Below are 26,809 nucleotides of genomic sequence, written 5' to 3' on the forward strand. Positions count from 1 at the left end.
AAAGTGAAATCAAATGGTTGTTAGCTGCATAACCTCTACAAATGAGCTTCACTGTCTCAAACAGAGAAACTATTGGTTTAGCAGTGAAAGCTGTGAAGTTTGGTGTGTGCGCAAATACCCTGATCATGTCCTCTCTTCGTAGTAGCATGCCCTTTACTCAAAAAATCTGTGTACTGAATGCCCTTTAAATCTTACTGACATCTTTTTTATATGTCATTGTTTAAGATTTAAAGAATCTCTATCATTAGTTACCAAAGTTTATTAACTTGGTTTTTGTTCCTTCCTTTTGGCTGCAAGGTAACTGCTGTGAGTTGTTCATTTGATGGAGACATAAGGAGGGTATCTCTTGTAGGCAGTGTCTGGTTTGTAGTAAGGGGGGGTGTCTGTGTTCCTGACAGCCTGTGAGGTGGGAAGTAGTGACATACAAACAGAACAGGTAGCAGAGTGGGAGATGTGTGTGTTTTTAGAGCTTCGGTTTTTTTTTTTTGTTTTTTTTTGTTCCAGGGAATCAGCACTTTTTGCTTTCCCAGTTTGAAAGTTGTGTTGTCAGCTCTTTTGGACGCTGTTGACCTCTCACATATGTTCATAAAAAGACAGGGAAGGGAGTCCACTTTACCTTGCCGAGGTGTATTCATTCCTGCTGCTGTGCCAGAGATGGTGGCTGTGCCCTGGGTGGCTACAGTGCCAGCTGTTTTGCAACTTGCCATGAAAGATAAGCCTTGCCCTGAAATTCTGCGGCCACATAAAAGTGACTCCCCACCCTTCGACTGGAGGTGGCTGGGCTGCAAGATCTGAATGCGAGGAGGCCTTCACCCTTTTCTTGTACAGCAGCAGATGGCTTTGGATTTGTTACTAATAGTCATGGGAACATAAGAGGGTCTGAACTGGGTCAGGCTGAAAATTGACGTGCTCCATCCCCTATCTTTACTCTGGCAGTGCTTGGAGCATCAGAAGCCTCTTGGGGTGCTCTCCCAGTTTGACCAGTTTGCAGTTCAGTGACTAAGCTAGAGGTCGTATCTGAATCTTTTTGGTTTCTTAGCCTGGATGAGCTTTTCTTTCTGGAGTTTGTCCAGTTGCCAATATGAAGCCTTATGTGAATTGATTAGATAGTGGTGAGGTGTGCTCAGCAAACTGGGAACTTTCTTAAAATTTTGTGTCTTGGTTTCCAGCTGACGTGCACCTTGTAGGCTCGCAGGGTTTAAAAAGAATTCCTGTGCAAAATGAAGTAGTTTTAAATGTATAAGGGAGGTAAATGTCAGCTTTGGACTTTAAAACAAAAACTGAAGGACTGGTGTCTCCCTTCTTGTGAGGATGTAAGTGTGCAGTGAGAGCTAAAGTCATCACAGTAAGTCCAGAGGGACACTTCTCTGACTCAGGTTAGAATTTGACCCCCAGTTTCAAAGCCTTGAGTGGGTGCAAACCTCTTGTAAGCTGGCAGTCTTTTTGCAAGCCCTGAGATGAGAGAAACTTGATTAAATGAGGTGTGTGCAGCTGCCATAATGGGGTTCCCAAAGAGCAGTTGCCTCATGCAAGAGGTATCCAATTGACAATGTCAGGGCCTGTTGATAGCCAAACACCATTTCAGAGGCTGGACCAGCTTCTCTTGGTTCAGTCATCTAGGTAACAGCATGAGACCACCCTTTGCACCTTTGGTTTGTTACCTGAAGGAATGTTGTTTTCATAAGTTCCAAGCTGATAATATGCTAGAGAATAAGTGATAAAACAGAGGCTATTCTAGACATAATTTTCCAGCGCTATTGCTGAATCTCTGAGGGTTGGTCTGTTGACTTCTCCTTTATGGGATACCTAACAGTTTGGGCTGAAACAACCTCTTACTGGTTTTGGTGTTAGCAGATGCTGCTACTACCTTTAGCTGTACCCAAGACAGACACAGTTCTTCAAATGACAAACCCAGTGAGATACAGTGGGGTTTGTCACCTCTTTCAGAGCTGTCTTGTCTTACAATGGTTGTTGTCACCATCTGTTCTTATATTCAGAGTTATACTAGAAACATTCTGGCAGAAGATCTTTCTGTGCCTAATTTTTTATTACCTCTAAATCCCTGGAGTAAGTGGAGACTATGCATGCTCTGTGCATTTGACCATCCATCCACTGACTGTGTATGTGGAGGGATTGTTCTGTTTGGAACCTTCTGAGGAGTATTTTATGAGTGAAGCAGAGGAGCAAAAGAATACCACATCTGTTTGCTTCAGTTACGGTTTTCCCACTTACAGTTTTGTCAGTGGAGAAGGTAGGGTTCATTTCCCAAAGCCCCCTTTTCTGCAGTTCAGTGGCTCCAAAAGAGAAGATGTAAGACTGTGAAAACAAAGTTCCTTGACTTTGCAGTTATTGGAAGAACCCTGAGATATGACTGAGTGTCCTAGAAAAGCTCAAAAGACAAATAAGAGAATCCACAGCCAAATTATGGTAAAAAACCTCTCCTAAGCTGATGGATGCACTATGGTATTTGAGTCCTTGACCCCTGAGGTTTAGTGCTCTGAGTTGGCAGTACTATAATAATCATTTTTGTTGTGCTTTCTCTGCAAGTTTTATCCATATCTGGTTTTGGATATTGTATTTAAATAACACTTTGATTTTAAATGTTAATTGAATGAATCATGCTTGAATTAATCAAGTTCAGGAGATACTTGAAAGCCTGTCAGAAAGCGTGACAGAATGAAGGACAGTACTTTTAGTTGTAAACCTGTATTTTCAGAGTTGTGATATTGAAAGGAGTTGTTCTGTTTGAATACAAACCTGATACAAGGGTTTAAGGAAAAGGTTTCCTTATTTTTACAAAATACATGATTATAGATAAGGTGTTGTACTTTTGACCCCATACACTGTAATAATAATGTATGTGTTTTTCTTTCAAGATTGTGCTTTTTAACTGTTGGTCAAATTGAGGCTATTTTTTTGTATACATATGGCAAACTTTTACGTGTGAGAAAATCATCTCTTCAGATTGTAAACAGTAGCTTTGGTAAATGTACCCATTACTTAAGGAAGTGAATACAGGTGTTCTTATCTAAACTTGTTTAAAAAAATAAAGCCCAAATCCTCTAAAGTATTAGCAAACGTTCTAGCTGACTGTTGTAAACCTGCCAAAATTAGATTACACCTGTCTAAAAATGTGCTTTTAGTCAGGCATTTTCTACAACTTACGCTTGCTATTTCTACAGAAATATAAACCTCCCTGGCGTAGATTGCTTCTTTTTATTTGTAAACTCTTTGTTTAGTGCTCCAAGTGGAGTAACCATGAAGTACTAAAGGTATAGTTACAAATGGTCTGTTTTGGTAGTAAGAAGTGTCAGGTAACTGTGGTGTAGTAGTTGTTTATATATAGAACAAATGTAATACTGTGCTGCTACATCATGATTATTTAGCACTGTCTACGATGTAGAAATACATTAAATGGGGAGTAAATGAGTAATAAATGGGTGAGATGCAGAGAAGTGAAAGCAATGGTAAAGATGGATAACCTAAAATAGGAGAATGGTCTTTATGTGGCCAAGACAAATGGCGTTTGTGTGTTAGGAATAGCATCACAAAACATCCCATAATGAGCCAGCCGTGCTGTAATCCATGCTTATTTGTTGTGTAACAGGTTTAAGGATTTAGCAGTGTGGCTCAAATTCTGCTCTTGGAGTTAAAGAGTCACAGTTATGTTTTGCTTCTCTGGTGGAAAATCTACTTGCTTCAGCATTGCCCTGAGGGGGTGAAGGAGTATTTTTCTATTTGCAGAATGGTAAAATGTGTGATATAAAGCAGCATGCTCATGCTGGAGGAAAGTGAGTTTGAAAAGCTTTTAAATCATACTTAAAGTCCTATGTGTAGAAAGAGACTAACTCCTGTAAGAAGAATATGTCACTGAAGTGAACATCACCTCTAAGGATCTTACCCTTTAATTTGATGTTCTGCATAGCCTACTTTTTTCCAGTTGCCTGTTGAAATGGAGAGAGAAGTGCAGCACTTGAATTCTATTTGTCATTATGCTTCTTGTTTGTTATTAAATGCAAATGCCTAGCGTTGGCTGGAAGTGTATGTTTCATAAAGGCAGACAAGCTAGAGGTTAGTGACGTGATTTATACCTTGTTAGTTTCTTTACTAGCTTAGCTTTACCATTTGTTTGATGGTCCTTTTGGTTAACTTAAGAGATGAACTCTGGGTAGGCAGAAGAAGGGGTTAGTTTACTTTTGGAGCTCATGGGAAAGAAGCTATTTCTCAATTTCTGTCTGTACCTCTGATGAAAAGAGGGACTTTGACTCTTTGAAAAGGTGCATCTTGACTTTATAATGATAATTTGCTCTTAGAAATTATTTGAAGTTGGAACATTTGGCACTGTTTAAAAGTACATAAAAGAGCACATATAAAAGATCTCGAGTTCCTGCCTTGAGGAATGTACATACCAATTAGAACATAGCAATATGTAGTACACATACTATGCATTAGGGGAAAAAAAAACTATACAAAACTGAGTAATGGATTTAATTTTAGAAAATAATTTTGAGTCATTTGTGGAAAATATAATTTAAGAATGAATGAAAATATAATGAAAAACCATTTCTAAATGCAGTGTCAGAACACAAGGTCGTAAGTGGGAAACTGATACAAAAGATATATTAGAGAGGGTGAGTCACTGCCCACACAAAAGAGAGTAGGGTGGAACTATGTAGGTCCTTGAAGAAGAAGAATGGTGCTTGAACCTCACACGCGAGGCATTTCACATGGGTGTTGGCATCCTTTTTGGGACAGCATCAGTTACTGAGCAGACACAGGGGGCAAGTTACGGGCTTGGAGGCTGGAGATGGTTGCGTTGTAACTGAGGATTTGAAAGCCTGAAGAGTGAGCATCTTCTGGGGAAGAGGACAGAAGGGGCAAGGAGGAGGCGTGTGAATGTGTGCTGGAATGTCCTGGCAAACAACAAGCCAGTGAGCAGGGACTGAGGCTGTGCTAATGAGGGATAGCCCAAATGGAAGAATTAGTCATGAAGGGCCCAGACAGGTTTGGGAGAGAGAAGGAAGTGAAAGTGCTCCTGGGAGAAGCAGAAGTGTTGGGGACAACTGAGAAAGGGCTGGAGGCCAGGCAGATGGACAGGGAAGAGTGGGGAAAAGACGTGGCCTTTAAAATACATCTGTGGGATGGCATTGGCCAGGAAGGGAGTGGGAGCCTGGCAGCTGGCCTCAGGTGGTCGAGAAGGAATGTGACAGGCAGGCAGCGTGTGTGGATAGCTGAGGGTAGGAGGCATGGTGTGACAGCGGTGGGATGGCACCGGGTAGGGTAGCAGTGAGGAGATGAGTGCCACAGGGGCAGTGTGGGTGTGGGATGGAGGGGGACATGGGATGGAGGGGGACATGGGATGGAGGGGGACATGGGATGGAGGGGAACATGGGCTGTGGTGGAAGGTGCAGCAACACGTGTGGTGACAGTGGCGTGTTGAGGTCTCGGTTGTGAAGAGTGGTGAGAGGAGAGAGTGCTGGTCTGTGCATGTGGTACATACACTCATTTCTTTGAGAGCTGTAATAAAGTCTAACTGGTACTTTGTGATGGAAACAGATCAGTGTTCTTGGTGTATGTAATTCAGGTTCTTAGCAGTTGATAGATTTGTCTTGCAAGTTATAGTTGTAGTGTATGGAAAAATAAATAAACCAGCAACAGCCTGTGCAGCAGACCTTTTCTTCCTTGCAGGCTTGCTTACTTGCCATCCTGTGAGTGATAACTTCAGAGGTTTTGGTTTGTTTTGAAGTAGTTGCTCAGCATTTGAGTGTTGAGGCTGTTATGAGAGTATCTAAGTAGGGGTGGGGTTTGTTCCTTTTTTTCTGCTCCTAACTCTACCTTCCTGTACTAAAGGCCAGCAGCAAGCTCAGGAATGGTTTTGGAGATTGATGTCCACCCAGGCCCTTCTTTTTCACAGAGGATCTAAGGCAGAATCATTCTCTGTATTTGGGTAAATTTCTGTGTGTCTTTGGAGTTCTGGGAAAGTGCCTTGTGCACTCTAGGTGAAGGACTGGCCCAAAGGTTCCAAGTCTTTGATTAAATTGCAAGGAGATAAGTACATGTATGGAGTAGTTCTGAACAGAGTTAATCGGGGTTCATCTTGTGATTCCACAATGTCCTGACCTGCCAAATTCTGAAGGATGCTGTACGTTGTGCTGTTATGAAAGCAAAATTTACAGGGTTGGTAAAATGTGCTTTGAAATTGTATTTATAAGGAAGGGATGGAATGTTTGTCTCTTTTAGGTGATACACTGCAGCGATGTTCCACAGAGATAATTCAGCACTTTATACCAAAATAAGCCAGACCAACAGACAGCTAAAAGATTTGATTTCAGGTTTAGTTTCTTTTCTCCTAACTGGAAGGTTTGAAATCCAGAAAAAGTCATCTTGCGCTTTGTATTCATTTGACATACAAGACTATTCCTTTCTTCACTTTGTGTTTAAAGAAGTACATGAATAAAAAGAGGAGAAAAGTAGTTACTTCACTGTTGAAATCAACTCATTCTTTATGGTTGTGCCACTTTTATTGTTCTGGCTATGGGTGTTTGCTTTTCTGCGCTGGCAGGGATAGGCCAGTACAAGATTCAGTGTATTTCGAAGTTGGATTTGTAATGGAAATGACTTTTAATGATTATAAATGCAGAAGACTCTAAAATGGACTGTTGGAGTAATGAAGCAACAGTTGACATCTCATCTTTAAAACTACTGGTGAACTTGGGAACATTTTGTCTTTTTTAAACTACTAGCAGTCACCCGTCTTACTGCTATGTGTAAGATAAGCTCATCATCACAAATTACACTTGTGGACGGACTGATCTTCAGGCGTACTGTGTACTTTCGTGTAAAAAAGGTGGAATGAAGGTATATCTAAGGCACTGGCTGTCCACAGATTGGCCCTCAGCACTGTCCTCTGCCAGTTTGGGACTGGTGGTGTCGTGGTGATGTGTGATTTAAGAAGCACAGTAAGTCCTGAGTCTCAGCTGGTATAGAGCAACCTGCAGCTTGGGTGGTGAAGTGCAGTGTCTTCATCTGGGCCTGGGCATTGTCTGCATGCTTGACATTCAGAAATGTTTTAGAGAATGGAAAAACCGTGATTGAAAGTCTTAATGAATTACCTGCTTAAGTTCTTAAGAAGTTTAAGAAAGCTTCCTAAAATAGAGCTTGTCTATGTTGTTTTGTGCTTTACAAGGGCTTACAGTGCAATACTTTGTACACATATACATACACACATACATACACACATGCAGAAAAAAAAAGAAGCCAAACATCTGCAAATGAGCTTTTGCCAGGTGTATGTTTTGTGAATTTTGTGTTGCTTCTCAGTGCTATCTCAGAAGGTAATGTTTAACAGAATGCTTTCACGGTTTATTGCATATGATTATTCTTTCTTGTATTTCAGGGCACAGTTCCTCTCCCTTTTCCTTCTGCCCTTTCTGTCCCACTCCTTCTCCCCTCCTCTCAATTTTTTTTTTCAATGCACTCTTCTTGCTTTTGTTTCACTGCTTTACAATTCCTTTATGATAATTGGGAGGGGGAAGAAGTAAGCAAACAACTTGGTGGTGTTACTTAAATAATTTTTATTACAGTAAGACATTAATAGTTAATCAAAGCACAGTGCTGCAATTCTAAGTCTATTAACAGGTTAACGCTTGGCAACACTTCTATTTATAAGGTAATGATTTTACTGTTGCAATTTGAGCAGTGGGATATATTGGGTTTAAGTGAAATTAATTTATTACCTTGAATTTCTTAATTCTTCACACAGCTTATCTTGCAGCAGTGGCCCGTAGAAACAATATTTACCTTCCTTTGACCTGGTGAACACATGGCTGTAGCTAGTAAACTTGTTTGGTATTAAACATAAGGCTTTTTGCATTTGAGGTCTGCTGTGGACAAGTTACAGCACTGCATGAGTCTACTACGGCACTGAAGTTTGTTCCTTTCTGGTGCAATTGTTTGTTGTGACAGAGTGGAATTTGGGCACTTACGGCAAGGTTGCTTCGTGCAACTTTCGCTGGGATAGGAAATCAACAATTCAAAATGCTTACCTTCAATTATGCTTATGTTTTCCTTGCATTCAGGTCTTGATGTACACAGCACAAAGGCATTCCAATTTTAGTTAGATGTACAGCTTCTGAATTGATGCAAATTGATTTCATGGCACTGTGTGCACTTATGGCAGCTGAGGATGTGGTTTGTGTGTAGCTTGCATTGATGGGGCAAACGAAAGAGGCAGCAAGAAGGGATGGGTATGTGTCTGTGTGTGCCATATACTGCACTCCTGTATTTTCTGCTAGTTGATGATCCAGTCCTTGTTCTTCTATACAGATAAGGTAAAAATTGCAAAAAACCTAAGCATGTCCTTGTCATGACACTGTAAATAAAAATAGATACTTCTAAATTTTTTTACTGTTAAAATATAAAAACTGAGCTTAGAACAGGGCATATTGACAGAAAAATACCCCACCCATACGGTTTGAAATCAGCCCCCTGAAGATTTAAAATGGCCCATGTTACAACTCAGTGTAAATTGGTCTGCAGTGGAAAACCTAACAAGATCATTAAATATAAAAGCACTGTTGGATGCTGGGAAAATACTGTGCTGCCCATATATATATGCATCTCCATAGACATGCATGAATAACCAGCATCAATGCCATCGATTTGAATAAGGAGGTGATACACAGTATTGAGGTGACTTTGCTTGTAACCGACTTATTTTTTGTTTGAAACTATCAGAACTGTAAATGCTTCTTCAGCTTTAAAATCTTAGATTTCGGGAATAATGAGCCACTAAAATAACTTCCTTTGGTGGGTGTGGCCAAATAGCAAAACATTACTGTTACTGAAGTAAAATGGAGGGTTTTTTTGTTGTTGTTACTGGGTTTAAGTGTTTTTTTTTTCTTTTTTTTGGAACCTAAGTTGATGCTTATTTTCAGAATTAATGACACTGTTACAGCATGTCAAAATAAGAGCTTTTGACTTGCCAATATATATCATTAATGACCCTAGGAAAAGAAAAATCACATCTGCGCTGGTGCAGTTCTTGGCTTTTCTAGGGCTGATCAATAATCACATTGTGCATTCATTCCTGCTAGCCCCCCATCCTGCGAGGTCAACTTTAACTACTAGTCTTTACATTGCAGAAAAAGGGCATAGACTGCCTTATGCATTAGTAGTATCAGTCTCAGTGTTTCCTTTGAGTCTAATTTACTATTACCCATCCAAAAAATCAGTAACTTCTTGGTTTTTTAATTTATTTATCTGTAATTTTTCATAAGAGCTTTTCTCTTCTGCCTTCTGGTGCAGTGCTGAGAGCTCTGGGTAGAAACTGGACCCAGGATGCTGAGGTTTGCTATGGTTGTGTTATTTAAATGGATCCTCTCTTGATTGTATTGTGGCATCTGACAATGACAATGGGAGAACAACAGTTTCAGGGCCTCATGTCTGGATGGTAACGCAGCTGCTGCAATAAAGTCTTGTTATGGTTGACCAGTCACATTTGGACAGTTATTTCTAATTAGAAGTTCTTATTTACGTTGCATTAGAAAACAGTTTGAAGCAAGCTGGTAGATGTTCGGGTGAAGTTAGTTCATTTTTTCCTCCTTGCCTTGAAAGATTAATGCTGCTTTTTGTTTTGTGCTGCAGCCAGAATAAGTAGCCTGGAAAAAAATTTTGCTGTTAAAATAAGCTTTTTTTTTTTTTTTTTTTTTTTTTTAAATATAATGTAATGGTCTCCAGCAACTGCTGTAAAATAAAGGATTATTGTGGGTAGTTCTGTCAGTGTTAGACATCACCAATAGTTTTAAGTCTTGTGATGGCATTTTGTGATTTCTGCATTGTTGGGTTTTTTTCCATGAAAGTACTAGTGTTAGTGGTTCCCTTTTATTCATTTCTTCATATTAGGGGTAAATGTAGTTTGTTCATAATGGATTATTGATTGGTCTGCGAACAGCAGAAGCCCCAAGGCCTTGTCATCAATGGTACTTACTCTCCCAATAGTGAATGCATCACTTCATGCAGCCATTCTCAACCTCGGTCTGTAGAATATAAGCTCGTAATTGTTACTGTTGTGCAGCACAGTTTTTAGGGAGAGGAACTCTTCATTGTCATTATGGGATTTTCCCCCTCAATTTGTTCAAAGAATAGTCCCTTTGTTTTGGTAGCAAGATAAAGCTTGTCCTGGATGTTAATGATACATTTCAATTCATTGCTTAGAATACTACAGTGTAACTAGTAAAGTACATTTCTTTGTCTCTCAGAAGACAAACACGCACAGTGCACTAAAACACAAAGTATGTACTGAGTGGGTGACAGCTCTGTGTTTCTCAACATACCCTGTAGCAGTGTGAAAACAAACTCCCCCCCACCCAGCCTTGCTCCTGAACTGATTCCTGAGGACCCACCAAAATATCTGGGTTACAGAGGTTTTGAGGACTTCATTTTGAGAGCAATCACCTCGTTGCAAATGCATACCTCCAGCTTTTTCAGCATTAGTGTTTTTAACCTTTATTTCATGTATTCCTTCCTCTGCTAAGAGTGCAGCGTCAATTGGGAAAGGCCTGACTCTGCTTTCCTGGCTGCTGCTTGGAGCCTGCTGCAAAATGTCATTAGCTCATGGAGGGAGAAAGACACAAAAACACATGATGTATTTGGAGAAGCTCAAAATAATATCTCAGGGTTCAGGCAACAAACTTTGCAAATGGGAAGAGCTTTACCAGCTGCAGGGGAAGGCTGGTTGAAAATAATTAAAGAAAACGTTTTGCAAAATGCTGCCCAAGGATTTTAAAAGCCTAAGTGGAAATAGATTAAGAGAAATTTCTTGTTTGTTTTCCCAGAAGCTTTTTATTTTTCTTTTTCAGTCCTGTGTCAATTTTGGCAGGCTTCAACAGACTTCAGGAGGTCTGTTATCAAGATCGCTACTTCTGATAACTGAATACATTTGGAAAATTTGCCAGTCTTCTGCAACTGGCTTGGGATTTTTGGATAGGTCTTTGCTGGGTTATTTTGTATTACTCTCAAAAATCAGTTTAGAACTATGCTGCCTTTGCCTTTGTAGGGTGCAGAATTCCAGAATTTCCTGCAAATTCAGGTACATGCTTACTGTTTAAAGACAAGCTCTTCCATGCTCTGGTGTGGTCTGTGGTCCATAATCTGGTGATATGGTCTGTAAGAGGGTCTGCATTTGGGTAGGACTGGTGTGTACATAAGGATGGCAGGATAGAGCCTTTACTCAGGGTGATGCCCTGATGATCCTCAAGGGATGTTCACAAGAAGCCATGTCTCCTCACAAAGTGAGGAGGAGGTGCAGGTAGAGCAAGGCTGCTGTGTGTGGAGGACAGAGTCTGTAGCCTAGGGAGAAGACACGGAGCGGGAGAAAGGTCTGTGTGGTTCAGTGAGCTCGAAGGCTGGCAGGGCAGCTGTAAAATGTTCTCTGTCTTTTGTTCCCCCCTCTTCTTGCACTTTGCTCTTGTCTGGCGTCTTTGCTCTGGATGGCAAAGAGGCAACCTGAGCCTTCTCAAATCTCCAGGTTGCTGTTCTTCAAAAACACAACTTCCTCAAATTCACCTAGATATTTACATGCTATGTCCTATCATTTCATCATCTAGAAGGAAATTCAGTAAGATACTTTTCCACGAGATTATGCCTCCCATAGGTTTTCTTTTTTTTTAAGTCCTTGTTGTTCTTGGCGGAGGAACACGGTAGAGCAATTGCAGTGTATGTTCAAACCTCTTGGAGATCAGAAGAGTGATTATTTCTCCAGTGCATTTATCTTTCAGATGGGACTTGAAATACACCCAGACAGAAAGTAGTTTGTTTTAAAAGATACACTGTGCTATTTGAATAGGTCTGTGTAGCTTCCCAAATTGTATTTTCTTCTTTAATACTTCCTGAAGAGTTTTCCCTTCTTGCCACTGTAGATCATGCAATATGATTTTAAAAATCATATTTAATTGAGAAGAAATTAAAAAGAAATGTGTAGTTTGCTTGTTCTATGTTGGAACAGGAATAATTTTGGGTGTTTTTCTCTGTCTGCACTGCACAGCATATTTGTATGTAAGAAATTAATTTGCAATTACTTCCACAGTCTCACTGGGAAAGCCATGGATGATGATGGAAAAGATGCTGGAGCTCTGTGGTGAGAGCAAGTAACTTTGGTCGAATGTGCTTTCTCTGAAAGGAAACAACTCTATCCAAGTTAGTTTTAAAAACAAGAGCAGTTTCGATGCCTAAATATTTGAAATAGAGTAGATTCTGACAAGTACTTGCTTTAAGCATGTAGGAAAGCTGTCTTCCCTTTGGGGACATCAGGGGAATAAAAAAAAGATCATATTTGTTCCCATGTGGTTCAAGGCAAAGAATCTAGTGAGGCAATGATGCAGGAAGAAACCTTAAAACTAAAATATTTGGCTGTGCAAAGGCCAACCAGCACACCACGCCTCCTGGTTTTGAGTCTTTGTCCATGTTTCCCTTCCATCTTGCTTTATATACCAAACTCACATGTAAACAGTGATGATAAGTGTATTTTAAAGGGGCTGAAAATGCCTCATTGATACTGTCCAGCTGTTTCTTGCATGAACTGCTGATTCCTAGTTCAACAAAATAAACTAAATCTAGTTCCTATGCCCCTTAGAGTATGACAGCTCTTCCAAGTAGCTGGATGGCACTTGGCATAGATTGCAGTGCCACTAAAACACACAAAACATTTTTAAAGACTGCATATTAATTTATGGCTTAGATTCACTTGTGTTTTCTTACGGCTTGCCTCTCTGCTGATGGGGATTTCTGTGCTGAGACAGTCCTGGAGGAATCTATGGGCTGGGTGTGACTGCTGTGGATTCTGCGTGATGAGCCAGTGCCATGGAACTGCAGGGTGAGCTTGGAAAGGCTGCTGGTTACCACCTGAAATTACTGAGAGGTGAAATACTTCCAGTTGCCTGAGGGTAGCTAGAGGTGGCTGCATTCCATGTGTGCTGATAGAGAATTATTTCAGAATACTTTAAAATTTGGAATTATTTCAAAATACAACTATTTTATCACCACAGCCAGAAAGAAACAAAGATAACTATGGCCACGTTTTACTTGTAATGAAAGAGTAACTGGTACTGTTTGATTTACCAGTTGACATCTTCCATTCATTGTGCCATCTTTGTTTAGTAATTAATCCCGAGGTTAAAATTAAGACAGAATCTTATTTCGTATTGTTAGGATTCTTTACAGGTGTTTTTTTCCTTATTTTGTAATTTATTTTTGTAAGTTCAGTCTTCTAAACTGAAGCTTTTTTTCAAAGTTGGGATTTTATTTACTACTTTCCAATGAGCCAACTTCGCTGTTCTGCAAAGAGACCCCTCTGGAAGAATTACTTCTAAGTAGCCACTCAAATGATACTAGGAGGGAGAAGTGAGTTGTTCATATATTTTACCAAAGCCAAAGATTGATCTCCACATACTGTGTAAAGCAAGCTCAGATTGGGTAAACACCCTTCACTCCCCTGGGATTTTGCCTGGAATATCAGACTTGAAATTTTGTGAGTCTTACACGTGCATGAATTTGAATAATTCAAGTCTAGGAATACTTTATTTCAACTTTTAAAGCCAGAAATGGAGTGCATTGGGCAGGATAAAGTAATAAAGATGAAAAAAAAATTCTCATAATATTTTTGTGAAGATGATAGCACTTCCATTAAATATTTTAGACTAATAAAATTATTCAGTAGTTTTTAAGTCTGACATTTTTCCCCCTCAGGCCTAATTTAATACAGGACTATGGGGATCTCCTGTGAGTGGCTAATACCCTTCTTATAAGTAATGCTTTCTTCATAGCCTCATTTTCATAACTAAGTTTCATTAATGAAAATGTTATAAATAATTAAAGTGAAATATGTCAAGACTAAGCCCAGGGAATCTGTGGCCAAGTAAACAAAGGGACTCTGAAGCTTTGGATCTACATGTGCTTGGACTGCTGTGTACAGCATTCTTGTCTAAGCTTGGCTCTTAAAGCTCTTTTGAACTTGCAGACAGGAAACACAGCAGAAAGTTGAGTTAAAATGGGCCCTACATTTTAAAATTAAAAAAAAAAAAAAAAAAAGAAAAAAGGAAAAAAGTCGTTAGTCTAAAAATCAGCCTGCCAATAGAAACCGTATTCTCACTGGTGTAAGCTGTAGAAAACTAACAATGTAGAAAACATTGTATAAAATACAATGAAAAAAAATTGTTCCCAAAGCTTTATTTTTAATTTTTTTTTTTAATTTTTGAAATGGTGTGGAACATTTCAGAAGAAGCTGTTGCTTGCACTTAGCGCAGTATACTTGAACAAGAACCTGGTGTTTCTTTTTTATGATTTAATGCCTTTTAGGTTAAATCTTTGATTATAAGACAATATGGGTTGTTGCTTGGCAGTTTTAGATTGTGGGTCAGATAAATAAGAGGTTACTTGAAGTTGTTTTCATCCACTGATGGGTGATAGAAACTTGTATTTTCTGTTTGGTGTGTTTGTACCTTCTGGTGCAGCCAGAATTTCAGTGGCTGTTATCCTTTATTCACCCAGGAAGTATCTTCTGAGGCTGTCTCTCAGTTTGATTTTAAATTACTAATTTCAAAGATTAGTTTAGATTCTGTAGTTTGTAAACTTCCTGCTCATATGGACTTCTGAATTTGAGATATCTGTTTTTTTTAATAATAAAAAAAGGCTTCATTCACAAAATAAAATTGCCTTTGTAACTCATCCCTTAAATGTTATTGTCAGCTCTCTGAGGAGAAGGTACTTTGGGTTTGATGCTGTTTGAGAGCTCCTAACATGCTAAACGGATACTAGATATGCAGAAAATCCAGCCCAGAAATGAATGTCTTGAAGCAAATAAGAGGGCTGGATTAAATTAAATGAAATGAAGTTCTTCTGTAGCCCATAACTGAGATGAGCATTGCAACAGTCTTGCATTTTGTTTAGCTCATGCGGGTGATGTGGTTAGACTGCTTATTTACGTATTGAAGAGACTCAGAGGTGAATACAGTGAGAAATCTTAAGATTTGCAGCTGTAGATCTGCAGCTCTTTGTTGAGTCATAGATGTCAAGTGATGGATGTGGGAATATATGGTCTTGTTAGTGCTCTGCATATTTTTAGCTACATTTTAAGAAGCTGATGTTTTCTTAATGTGGCAATAGATCGGTTCTCTTCATTAGAGAATGCTGTCTGTGTTCTTTGATCTTAGTCATGTGGTGTTTGTAGTCCTTAATGAGGATAGGAGGGGGGGAAGATTTTGTTTTACAGTGTAGTAATTGGAAGAGAAACAGCCTATGTGGATTTTGATCATTGTTTTTTTGCTGTATAAAAGGTGCTGGTGTGTTTGATCTTGCACTAAGATACTCACCCTTGCATTTATTTATGAAAAGATAGAAAACTATTTAAAATTTTATTAATCTGCTCTGTTAATCAAGAGTTTTTTCTTGGGTTTTTTTGTTTGTTTATGGTTTAAATTCTATTTCATTGAGGTGGGTGGTGGTGTCATTTCCTGTGTGTCATGCTGACATAAATCACTCAGATTTGAGGTAATTTGATAGCTGCGTTATCACTTTGCTTTGTTAGTTTGAGACTAAAATTTTTTTCTTGGAGGGTTTTTTAAGTTCACTGTCCAGCAGGAAATAACTTTTAGTTTTGATGAGTGCTTTGTCAGTGCTCTGCGTTCTTGTTTGCTCTGTAATCAAAGTACTGAGCGTCCTCAGCCTTTGCGCCTTTCTGTGCCTGCCACTTCAAGCACAGCCGAGCTGTCTGGGACTCAAAGTAATGCAGTTGCCAGCAGGAATATGATACTTGCTAAAGTCTCTAGGAAAGCCTTTTATCTTTGGCAAGTACATATTTTACATGAAATTACACATGGTGGTAAAGCCACAGATTTAAAGTGTAATAACCCCCACAAGAAATGTTTTCCTCATTTATGGTGTATTTTTAGCTACTTCTGCCTGGTTTTAAAACAAAAAGTATTTTTAAAGTTTGCGCTTTGTTCAAGACACTGATGTCAGTGTATGGAAATTAGTATTTGCTCTTTTATGGATTTTGCTTATTTAGTAATTATGCTTGTCATTGAAGTCTAGAATATCAACAGAAAGAGAAACTACTGCCTTTTGGTGCAATAGATTGTCATATGGTGTGCTTGTGAGTGCGGAGTGAGTGATGGAAGCCGTTGAATTCAAAACATGAATAGGTTTGAATATGTTTAAGAATCTGTACATTTGTATGATTTTGTTCTTGTTTCAGGTGATCTATGCCATCTACTTACAGAGCAGACGGAAATAAGTTGGTGCTGTGGAGTCTGCGGAGCAGCTGAAAGGAGAAACGTTACCCTGAGAATGAAGCAATAAAACCTCTCTGCAGAGCCGTATGATTGAAAACGCGGTGCAGCCCTCCTCTGCTGCCGGACATGCTTTTGTCCTCCTGCCCCACTTACCCGCTGTTGCAGTAATACAGATGGATCGTAGCAGAGAGGCAGAAATGGAGTTACGGAGATCCTCCAGCCCTGGCAAGCTAAGCAAGAGCGACATGGATGCTGACAAGACCATGTGCCACAGCTGTTGCATCTGCGGTAAAAGTTTCCCTTTTCAGAGCTCCCTGTCACAGCACATGAGGAAGCACACAGGTGAGAAGCCCTACAAATGCCCTTACTGTGATCACAGAGCTTCCCAAAAGGGCAACCTGAAGATCCACATCCGCAGTCACAGGACAGGCACTTTAAGTCAGGGGCACGAGGCAGAGATGGGAGAGGCACAGCTGGGGGAGATGGGCGTTTCAGAGGGCCTTGGCGGGTGCACCAGCCCCACTAAAAGTACATCTGCCTGCAACAAGATCTTGAATGGTACTGCTCAGGTTGATAACAGCAAGATCTTGCTGAGAAGCAGCAAGAAGGAGGTCGCAGAAATGGCACCAGCTGAGGACGATGGCAAGCTGACCTCTTACCAGTGCACCTTCTGCAAAAACAAATTCGAAAGGAAGAAGGACCTGGAGCAGCACCTGCAGCAGGTCCACAAACCGTTCAAGTGCAGGCTGTGCAGCTACATGACCCTGAGGGAGGAGACGCTGTTAAACCACGTAGAGAAAGACCATATAACAGCTCAGGTCCCCAATGGGGAGACCTACACTGAGAACTGCAAGAGCGAGCTCAATGCGGGCGAGTTCCCATGCGAAGTCTGTGGTCAGACCTTTAGTCAAACCTGGTTCTTGAAAGCTCACATGAAAAAGCACAGGGGCTCATTTGATCATGGGTGCCATATTTGTGGCAGGAGATTCAAAGAGCCCTGGTTTCTGAAAAACCACATGAAGTCGCATGGCCCCAGGTCTGGGAGCAAAAACAAACCAAAAAATGATTTGGAGCTCATTGCCACTATCAATGACGTGATACAAGAGGAGACAATTGTGACAGGCCTATCTCTGTATGAAGTTTGCACCAAGTGTGGAAATCTGTTTACAAATATGGAAAGTCTGAAAGCGCATAATGCTGTTCACTACCGTGTGCAGCCAGGCAGCACCGGGGATAGAGCTGAGGGCTTGACTGATGGGAGCCTGAACTCCTCCGTAACCAAGCAGTTTTTCTTGCAGTGTCTCAATCTACTGCCATCTGTAGGGCTGGATAGAGTTACGAGAGGACAGGCTGGGAAAAGAGTAGCTGAGCTGGATCCGGTCAGCAGCTACCAAGCTTGGCAGCTGGCCACCAAAGGAAAAGTGGTAGAGCCCTCAGAGTATGTGAAGTATGTGGGATGGGATGAGGCCCTGGCAGATGCAGATGTGACTTATGACAAGGATAAGAGGGAGTATATCCTTGTCAACCAGGAGAAGCGCAAGCGAGACCAGGACTCACCCAGCAACCCCAAGAAGAAGAGCTGCACCGGTGGGCGCCTGGAGAAAACGGGCAGTGTCCCAGCTGGGGAGAGCTGCCCTCTTGCCCCGGCGGGTCTGGACTATCGCCCTGCCTCTCGCCAGAGCCGCAGGGCCACCCAGAACAAGTCCACCGAGTGCTTCGAGTGCGGGAAGATCTTCCGCACCTACCACCAAATGGTGCTGCACTCGCGGGTGCACCGCAAGGAGCGCCGGAGCTGCAGCGAGGGCGGGACAGCCGCCCAGCCCGACCGCTACGGCTCCAGCAGCGAGGAAGGGGACTCGGGATCCGTCAGCGGGCCCAGCACCCCTGGCTCTGCATCCGCCCCGGAGGACTCGGCCACCTCCGGCTTGGGAGAGGAGGGGGCTGAGGAGAGCTCGGAGGAAGGAGCGGCCAACCCCTTGCTAGGTAAGATCGCTCCCAGCTTTGCCCTATAATTGTTGCTGGTCCCTGTGTCTCCTGGTGTGGGACACAGCGATGACCAGAGGGAGAAATACGTGAAAGCGTGTGAGAGGTTTTAAAGGTCCCGTGCCCGCTGCTTGTCTCAGTGTGGCAGCTCGTTTCTGGTGCAGGTAATAAAAGTGAGATCACATTTTTGTAATGTGCCGGTGAACTTGTATTTTGATGAAGGACACCTGAGAAGTATTTTAGTTGCCTATAGCAACGCTGTAGCATAGGGTAGTGTTTTCCCTGGATATCTTGGGGGCTGTTTTTCCACAATTCATGGGTCCTGTGCAGTGTTCTGCCTGCAGTGTACAGGTGTAGCCTGCGTAGTGTAGCCCCAAAGCACAAAAACTTGTTAAGCACCAGCGTGAGAGGAGTCTCTCTCCTTTTCGACGCTTCACTTCCCAAATTGTGTTTATAACTCCAAAGGCTATAATTAATCTCTCTGGATTAAAGCAGTCCTTTGAGCCCAATGCTACTAAATGGAACAAATTATTCTCCAAATAGCAGCAAAGTAAATATTTAAAAAAACACCATTAAGCACTTTCATATCTCTTTTTTTAATCCTTTATTTTTGTTGTTCACCATGCTTTGTTTATAATACCCTTTTAGAAATGTGAGATTAACCATTCTTTCCTTACTAGCCCTTCTGTTGGTTTTTGATTGTTTTCTGTTTGGTGAACAAAAACGGTTTCCTCTCATTTTCATTCCTTTTGTTGTGAAGAGCATAGTTATCTATGGAGTTAAACTCATTTTCAAGACCGTCGTGGATGAAGTCATCTGCACCATTGTGGAAGAGAGTGGGTTTATTCAATTACCTTGTACTTTCAGGATATTATATAATGTTGCCTTTCCTCCTGGCGTCAGACCCCAGAGCAGCAAAGCAACATTTTCCAGAATTGTGAATTGTTACATGTTTTTAATGAATTTGTGAAATAATGTTGGGTATATTCAAATTATTCTAAGAACACCAATTTTTTAATGCTTTTCCCCCTTCACATAAATAAACAACTCCAAAAATCTAGTGACAAGCTAGATTCTTACAGATTCTTAAATATTTGCAGTATGACTTCTTACATGTTTAAAAGACTCAAAATTTGGCTTTCCCATCTGCTGTTGGATTCTTGAACACTTACATTTCTTTATGGGTACATGCCTACTTGGTGTGCAGGTTCATCAGCTGCCACCTGAAACATTTGGGTACAGCTGACACAAGGTGTGGTGATAAAATTGCAGCTTTGTCTAGAGTTAAATGGGGCTGCCATGTTTCACCAGTGTAATGTACAGTGCTGTGATGGAAAACCATCTCTCTGGAGGTGGGCTAAAAACACTGCAGCACTTCTCGTATGATGTTCAAATAAGAAAACTGTTCTTACATGCTCTCCATATTTTATTTCTAACAAGAGGAGTTGTCTTATATCTTTGCCTGTTCTGCTTCTTGCCTCAACTCAGGCTTTGAGCCCTTGTTGCAGGAGTGGAAGGGGAGAGTTAGAGTCACTCAGCACTTGGCTCTCATAGGAATTTAAGTTACTGGCTTAATTGATGCCAGCAACTGGAAACTCATTTCTTTGGGTACCAAATTGATGCCTGTATGCTTTAATTGTAAAGAAGCAGCAAACTGATGAGCCTGAATACAGGCACATTTTGGAAAAGGGATATATTTGCAATGATGGGCTGGGAGGGTGGTTGCTGCATTTTATATTTGCTAACATCACAGCTGAAGAGCTAATCAAGTATTTAATTGGCTAATGAGAAACGTTTCAGTGCAAGAGAAATGTTGCCTATTAATAGAGGTTATTTAACTCAAATCACTGTCTCAATGAAGGGAACATTTTTTACAAGTGACAGGGTTTTTTTAATTTGAAAGAAATTTTAAGGTTTTTTACTTATTTCTTTTGTTATGTTTAAAAGGAGTTTTCACAGATAAATGTTCAGGACTAAAGTTTCCCAGTTATTTCTTTTTTGGCATGCAGGTTTATTGGCGCTGCCCTGGTATTGTGTTCTAAGGAACAGGGTGCTTCTGTCCAGCAAGCTGTAGGATTAATTCTACTCTTTTGCAGATTCTGCTGTAACTCAAAGAGGGTTTTTTCCGCTCCTTTATGAACAGTAACTTAAGGTGTATGGAATATAGGCCAGATTCTGCCCTCATGTATGTGCCTGCAAAAATGAGGTGTTCTGGTATGGCCTTGAAGCACATTTTGTCCTAGAACTGCTGTAGTTTGCTATCCTTTGCTGCAGCTTTTTTTAGTTACTCTTCCAGGTAAAGATTTTTCATCAAGAATAGAACTCCAGCCCCATGGACAGGCTTCTTCCCCAGTGGAGGCAGACAAGCAGGCCTCTCAGTTCCTGTTCCTGAAAATATTTCTACAGCATTATTTTTACTCAGGCCGTAATTAGGAAAATCTCGTGCTACTTATAAGTTTATATAATATCTGTTGGGTATTTTTTTTTTTACTTTCCTATCTTTTACTCTTTCTTTCCCCCTTTGACGCATTACTATGTTATCCTGTGTCAGAAAAAGGCCTTGAGACTGCCAAGTATTGAATGTTGTGGCCTTGACTCAGCTGAAAGTATTTCTTTGTGTATTTAATTCTTAATAATCTGAGGAGTGCTGTTGACGCCTGGTGTCTTGCAGCAGGGAAACTGGCAGGGCACCTCTGTGGTCACTTTGGGCCAGCAGGTGTAGGGGTGAAGGTGACAGGAGCAGGGAAGTATTGACAGGGCTTACTGGGAGAAGAGCAAGAATTGGGCTTGAGAGCCTCCAGGGCAGGCACTCCTTTGTTCTTAGTCTGTGATTTGCCCCTGCTGCCTTTGTGGAGTAACATCATGATTTCTCAGGCACCGGGGTGTAGTGTTGCAAACCCAGTTTATCAGCTGCCGGGGGTAAAGTGGCTGACTGCAAAGCGTACTTCATGTGGTTGGAGGGAGCATAAAAACGAGTTTTCTGGAGTCACACATAGTGTACTGTGTGATACCTGTCATGCAGAGATCAGGAATGAAGTATTAGTGTTTTGTGTGACAGCCATGTGGGAAGAGGTGGCTCAGAACGTGTTTCCTTTGTTGAGACCAGGCTTTGAATATTTTTGAGGTCTTCCTGCCCCAGATGATTCTTCATTTTTATTTATCGTACAAGCCACTTGCAAAACTGTTCCTGAAGGTTCACTGAGTTGCATCCAAAGCTGTGTGAACTCTCTGTTGCTCACTGCTTCCCCAAATTGAGGTTTTTGGTTGGGATTTTTTAATGATTGTCATTTTTCCTGAAAAGAACCCCAAAGATACGACTGAGAGAGTAGAGAGGGATTTTATTGTGTGGATAAAAGTGAAAGGAAAACATTGTCTTTATTACTTTCAGCCTCTCACCTAAAATCTAGTTTTAGATATATCAAAGTAGTTTGAGGTTAGTATTTTTAAAGCATGAACCCCTTCATTGCCATGGTGGTTTTAGCAGCGAAGGTATTTGGGTTTGTTACATAGGCTTTATGTCAGTCCTGAAATTAAGAAGGAAGAATAATTTTTGAGGCTGTGACTACTGTTCGCAGGTGGAAAGATGAGGAAAAGAAGTGAAAAGAATTTAAATACCTCTTGGTTCTTGGCAAGCACGGGGTAAAAGCCCAGACCTGAGATAGCCCAGCCAGTGAGGAAGTGCCATAAAAGTGGTTCTTCCTCTTGTGTGTAAGTGTCAGTCTGGGGTGGGAAGTAAATGTTAAAATTAATCTAGGAGGGGAAAACAAAGAAAAGGAGTGTTATATAGGAATCAAGGAGAGGAGTGCTACTTCTAGCATGGCCATGTCAGGGAAGGACATTAGGGAAAGGAGAGGATGTATCACCTTGGAATGCTGCTTCCAGTGAAAACTATCTTGTCTATTCTATTTCCATTATCTCCTGCCTCTGCTCTCCCTTCTCTTTGTCTTTTTTTCCCTTCTGTCAGACTCCTCTGAATTTTTGAAATGCTTTAAGGAGAGACTGATTCACTTGTATTGCACACATGATGTTTCAGCTGCACTGGCCAGTGCAGGAAGGGGCTGACTGCGAGTGAGGACTGCTGTGCTGGGCCCCGTACCAATACTGCTTTCAGTCCAAGGAGCTTGTGACCTGACTGAGGGGGACACAAGACTGTGCAGAATATAGAAAAACTCAAACAGTGAATACAAAACAGTGGTATGTGGCTGTGCTTGGTTTATGTCAGGAATCACTGGTGGTGTGGTGGGACCTGCTTAGAACATGAGCCCCATGAAGGAGTGGGATGAGATGGGAGTAAGGTGCAGGGTGGAGAGAAAGGGGAATGAGGGAATGCAGAGAGAAACACGACCTTGGTGAAGGACCTGAGCCAAATGATGAGGTTTCAAAGGGGGCTGAGGGGCTGAAGAGAGGTGTGCAATGGCATTGGAGTCAAACCCTCCAAGGCAATGCCAGCATGCTGAGTGGCTTGGACTGAAGCTGTGAAGGCTCATGATGTGCTGTGCTCAGGTGGGTAACTCCAGTAGGATTTCTGTATGAAAGCCAGAAGATCTGGACCTCTTCCTTTGTGTTTGTTATATTTCAAAAACTCTTAGAAGAGCATGGCCAGAGACTGATTTAGTATAGTAAACTGAAGAAGAGAGAGCTGCCTATGAATTGCTTACAGGTTATATAGTCTTGGGGATGTAACATGTACCATTTATCCCAGGCTTGTTATATGAAAATCCTATATGTAAACTGGAATGCTTGAATAGAAACATAACATTATCAGGCTCTGAGGAAGAATTGTAGGGGAGATTTATGAAGCATAAATTTGGATTTTGTTTTGCTCATATATGAATTATAACAAGTCCAAGGGCTGGAACTTTTTTGAAACGTGCATCTTTTCAGAAGTCTTTTGATGTAAGATAATTGAAAAGTAAAAGTTGTTTAGAGTTGCTTTAATATTTTAGTAAAGCAGCAAGACTGTAGTTTTTGGGAGGAAAGCAACAGTAAGAATAAAACAGCTAAGCAAATGAAATTAGAAAAATAAAAACGTACAGTAATTCCAGAGAACAGAGCTAGTTCTAGTAGATGTTTTCTGTTGCTGTCATGAGTGTATGGAACAGCTGCCAGTATCCAGTACCAGGACTTCATTGTTCTTACATGAAAAAGTGTTTCTCTGTGTGCAGGGGGAGGTCTCTCCACTACATAAATATCAAACGTTTTTGCTACGTATCTTGATTAATTACACTTCAGATGCTTCTCATGCCAGACTCTCACTTACTGTAAATCCCACTGTATAGTGCTGCTAAAGGCAGTGCTCTTGGGGCATTTTACACTAAATGATATCTTGTTCTGTATGTACACTCTTAAGTATGTTTAAGTTATTTAGCATATTTAGTTTGCTGAAGGAGTATATAACGAGCTGGAGGATGTTTCAATGCTGGACAATTGGTAACTATTGCCCTAGGCTTCCAAGAAATAAGGCAGTTTCAAGAAGGAACAGTGTCTCAGAACTGTGAAGATAAGAGTGTTATGCTGTGATTACACATTCACCAGTTAATTTGGGCATTGCTGAGGAGTGGTTGTTGCAGTATAAAACACTTTCAGCTTTACAACTCAAATGAATTGTTTGGATTCTTAACTCCAGTGAGATCAGTGAAACTCTGGGACTTGGAATTACAAGCAAATTGATGAGCAGAGGCAAGGACCCTGTGCTAGCAGTAAGAGATCCATTAGATGTTGCTTGGGGCTTAGCAGAGTTCAGCTGTTCCTTAAAGCAGATTTGGACTAGATCTGTTACCTAGTTTGTTACCTAGTTTGAACACATCTACTAATACCATTTCGAAATCTCTCTTTCATGTAATGCACATAGTCCAATCCTGATGCATGTTAGCAAAGCCATGATCTGAGGTTTCTCTGCAAAACACTGCAGGTTGAACCATCCTTTTTTACCAGTACAAGACTGTATGTATCTCCACGGCAGCACTTTGTTACCTTTTTCCTCCCCTTTGGACTCTTGTACTCTCCTCAGGACTGTGGGTGATATCTCCTATGTGAGCGTATATTCCTGTGGTGCTGCCCTCAGCAATTGGTTTTGCTTCTATTTCTTTTTAACTGTAGGTTGATCTTAATGGGAAGAACTGCTGAGGAAACAGAACAAAATGGAAATTGTGCTGATTGTCCCAAGTAAATTGATAGCAAGAATAGTTCTGGTAGCCAGGATCAATGCAGTGGGTACTGAGAGGAGAGGAAGAGAGAAAAGCCATGGACATCTAAAAAGTGGTTAAAACTTTACTTGGCAGGTGCACCTCACACACATGAAGCTGCTTGTCCCTTATGTATTTTAGGCTGATGGTGGGAGCTATGCTTCAGGAAACCCATGCAGAAAGTGTTTGATTGGAACAGTGTAGCAATGCTTTGACATAAAGCAGTCTGTACCCTTTAATGCTGTCTATTAACCTGACATCATACGGGCTAAGGAACATGCAATGATTGCCCTGTAGGAATCTTAGGTAGATTCAGCTGTGTTCCTGATTACCACACTTTGCTCAGCATTACCAAGGCCTGTTTTACTCAGCCCCATGTAATGTGGGTGGCCAGCAAGAGTGTTAAACAGCAATTCAAGTTCCTCTTGAAATGGGGCATGGTGATGAGGAACAGATAACACACAGTCAGCTCAAGTCAGAACTAAGGATTGCTGGCTGAGCTTGGGATACTTCAGTAGATTAATGACTTCTTGTGAGAGAGATTGTGTTTATTATTGCTCAGATACAATTTCTTATGCAGCGTTTTGAAGTTATTAAACCAACTGTAGCAATACTTTTATTCCTTGCAAACATTTCAGTGAGGGTGTTAAGTGTAGAGCTTTGTGCATGTCAAAGATACTTCGGTTGTATTTAGCTTTAATTGTTAGTGTTCCTTTTTTTGCAGTTTACCATATGCAATAACAAGTGACACAGTGATACAGAAGTATTATTTAGGCAGTTCATTGTAGATGTACTTCTGTGATATGAATGACCAAAACACAGATCAGCTTGGAAGAAAAATTGTACAAGATGCTAAGAGAGAGATAGGTTTACCCAGCCTTTATTTTATCTCTTATGAAGCAAGGAAGCAATTGTGGTTTCTTAAAGGTAGGTGATAGTAGGATAAGCTTTGCCCTGAAGCTTATAGAAAATGCTCAAGATTATTTCTTCATACTACCACTTCCACAGTTTCTGGAAATGCTGTCCCAAGAGTTTCTTCAGAGGATTGCTCGTGTCTTTGTTTAGTCCTTCCTGAGCTGTCAGTCACCATTCCACACTTACCATACACTAGCATTTAAAAAAAAATATTTCTGAGGGGGTGGAAGGCTAATATCATCTTGGTTTCAGTTTGTGCATTCAAAATACCCCTTTATGCTTAAGTCAGTTGCTCAGGGATTCCAGTGTTCATACTAGGCTTTTACCTCTTCAGTAAATACAATAAATGTCTGCATATAGGGATGTGCACTTGGGAATCCAGCTGCATAGAACCTAAGTTTTAACAAACCCCTCACTTCTTGACACCTGCCTGGCTGTGCTGCCTTGTAAAAGTCAGTTTAGCATCTCTGGTAATTCTTTGTACTGGATGTTTCTATTACATCTGACTATAGCGTGTGAAATACTGCTTTGTGACATTTATAGTCAAAAGATCACATTGTATAGTGCTTTTATTTTCGAGCAGTTTCTGATCAGTGGGGGAGGACTGTCTCCCCCCAGCTTGTAAAACAAGATTCAGGCAATGAAAATTGTGATGGTAGTGTTTTAATCTGATTCCCAAATACTTTGGTAGCTCCGTCACTGTGCTTAGTGGGATTCTACTGATCTGTAAATGACTGCTAACGAGGGGCTTGTATAAATGTCTTTTAATGTTAAATCTTTTTGCTGTTCTTAACATTATGGTTCACAGTTTGCCCTTGATTGAGAGTCAGATCTTTTTTAATGCATTAGGTTTGGCAGTAGGCACTCTCAGTGGATGGGGTGTGCTGAATTCTGTGGGAGCTGAAACGTGGGGGAGTCTCAGGGCTGCACAGGGTGTAAAAGTAATGTGTGTTTTGGCCTAGCCTTGGTACATAATTTGTTTTCTGCAGGTGTGGTTTACATATACAAGTTTTACTAGGTCTCACTTGACTTCACTTTATTACTTTTTAAGCCAGTAGTCTCATTCCGGCACCGGGTTGCTTTACTGTGGAAGGGCCTGACTGTGGTACCAGTCTTACCAGTGGAAGTCAAGAGCAACTTTGCTGCAGTTAAGGGAACTTTTTATGATGGGAGCATCCATAGCTTTTCTTATTCTGTTTTTTTTGATTGCTTACAAGATTTATTGTCAGCAAGCCTCTATTTTTTAGGGACATGAAAAGCATATAGTGAATAGTATTTAAACTGTGGAGGAAAACTTCGAGTTTTGCATTATAATTTTCAGTGCCTTAGGCCTTGAATGAGACTTTTGGATCCTTGTACTTGGTGTGTGATTGCAACTGTCCCATATTTTGTAACTGACAGATAGACATTATTTTCAATTCCCTGAATGGATTTGTAAAT

The 26,809-nt window shown here is 40.8% G+C and overlaps 1 protein-coding gene across 1 annotated transcript in view; it reads left to right on the forward strand.

Annotated features, from left to right (window-relative positions):
• Window positions 1–26,809, forward strand: part of ZNF516 (zinc finger protein 516) — a 98,052-nt gene that overhangs the window by 25,559 nt on the left and 45,684 nt on the right. The window contains exon 2 of the mRNA XM_014875151.2: window positions 16,250–18,269. Coding sequence (XP_014730637.2) covers window positions 16,373–18,269 — 1,897 coding nt within the window. The 5' untranslated portion in view covers window positions 16,250–16,372. The remainder of the gene's footprint in view (window positions 1–16,249; window positions 18,270–26,809) is intronic.

Source organism: Sturnus vulgaris, chromosome 1 (genome assembly GCF_052056855.1).
Source record: "Sturnus vulgaris isolate bStuVul1 chromosome 1, bStuVul1.hap1, whole genome shotgun sequence".
Taxonomy (NCBI): Eukaryota; Metazoa; Chordata; class Aves; order Passeriformes; family Sturnidae; genus Sturnus; species Sturnus vulgaris.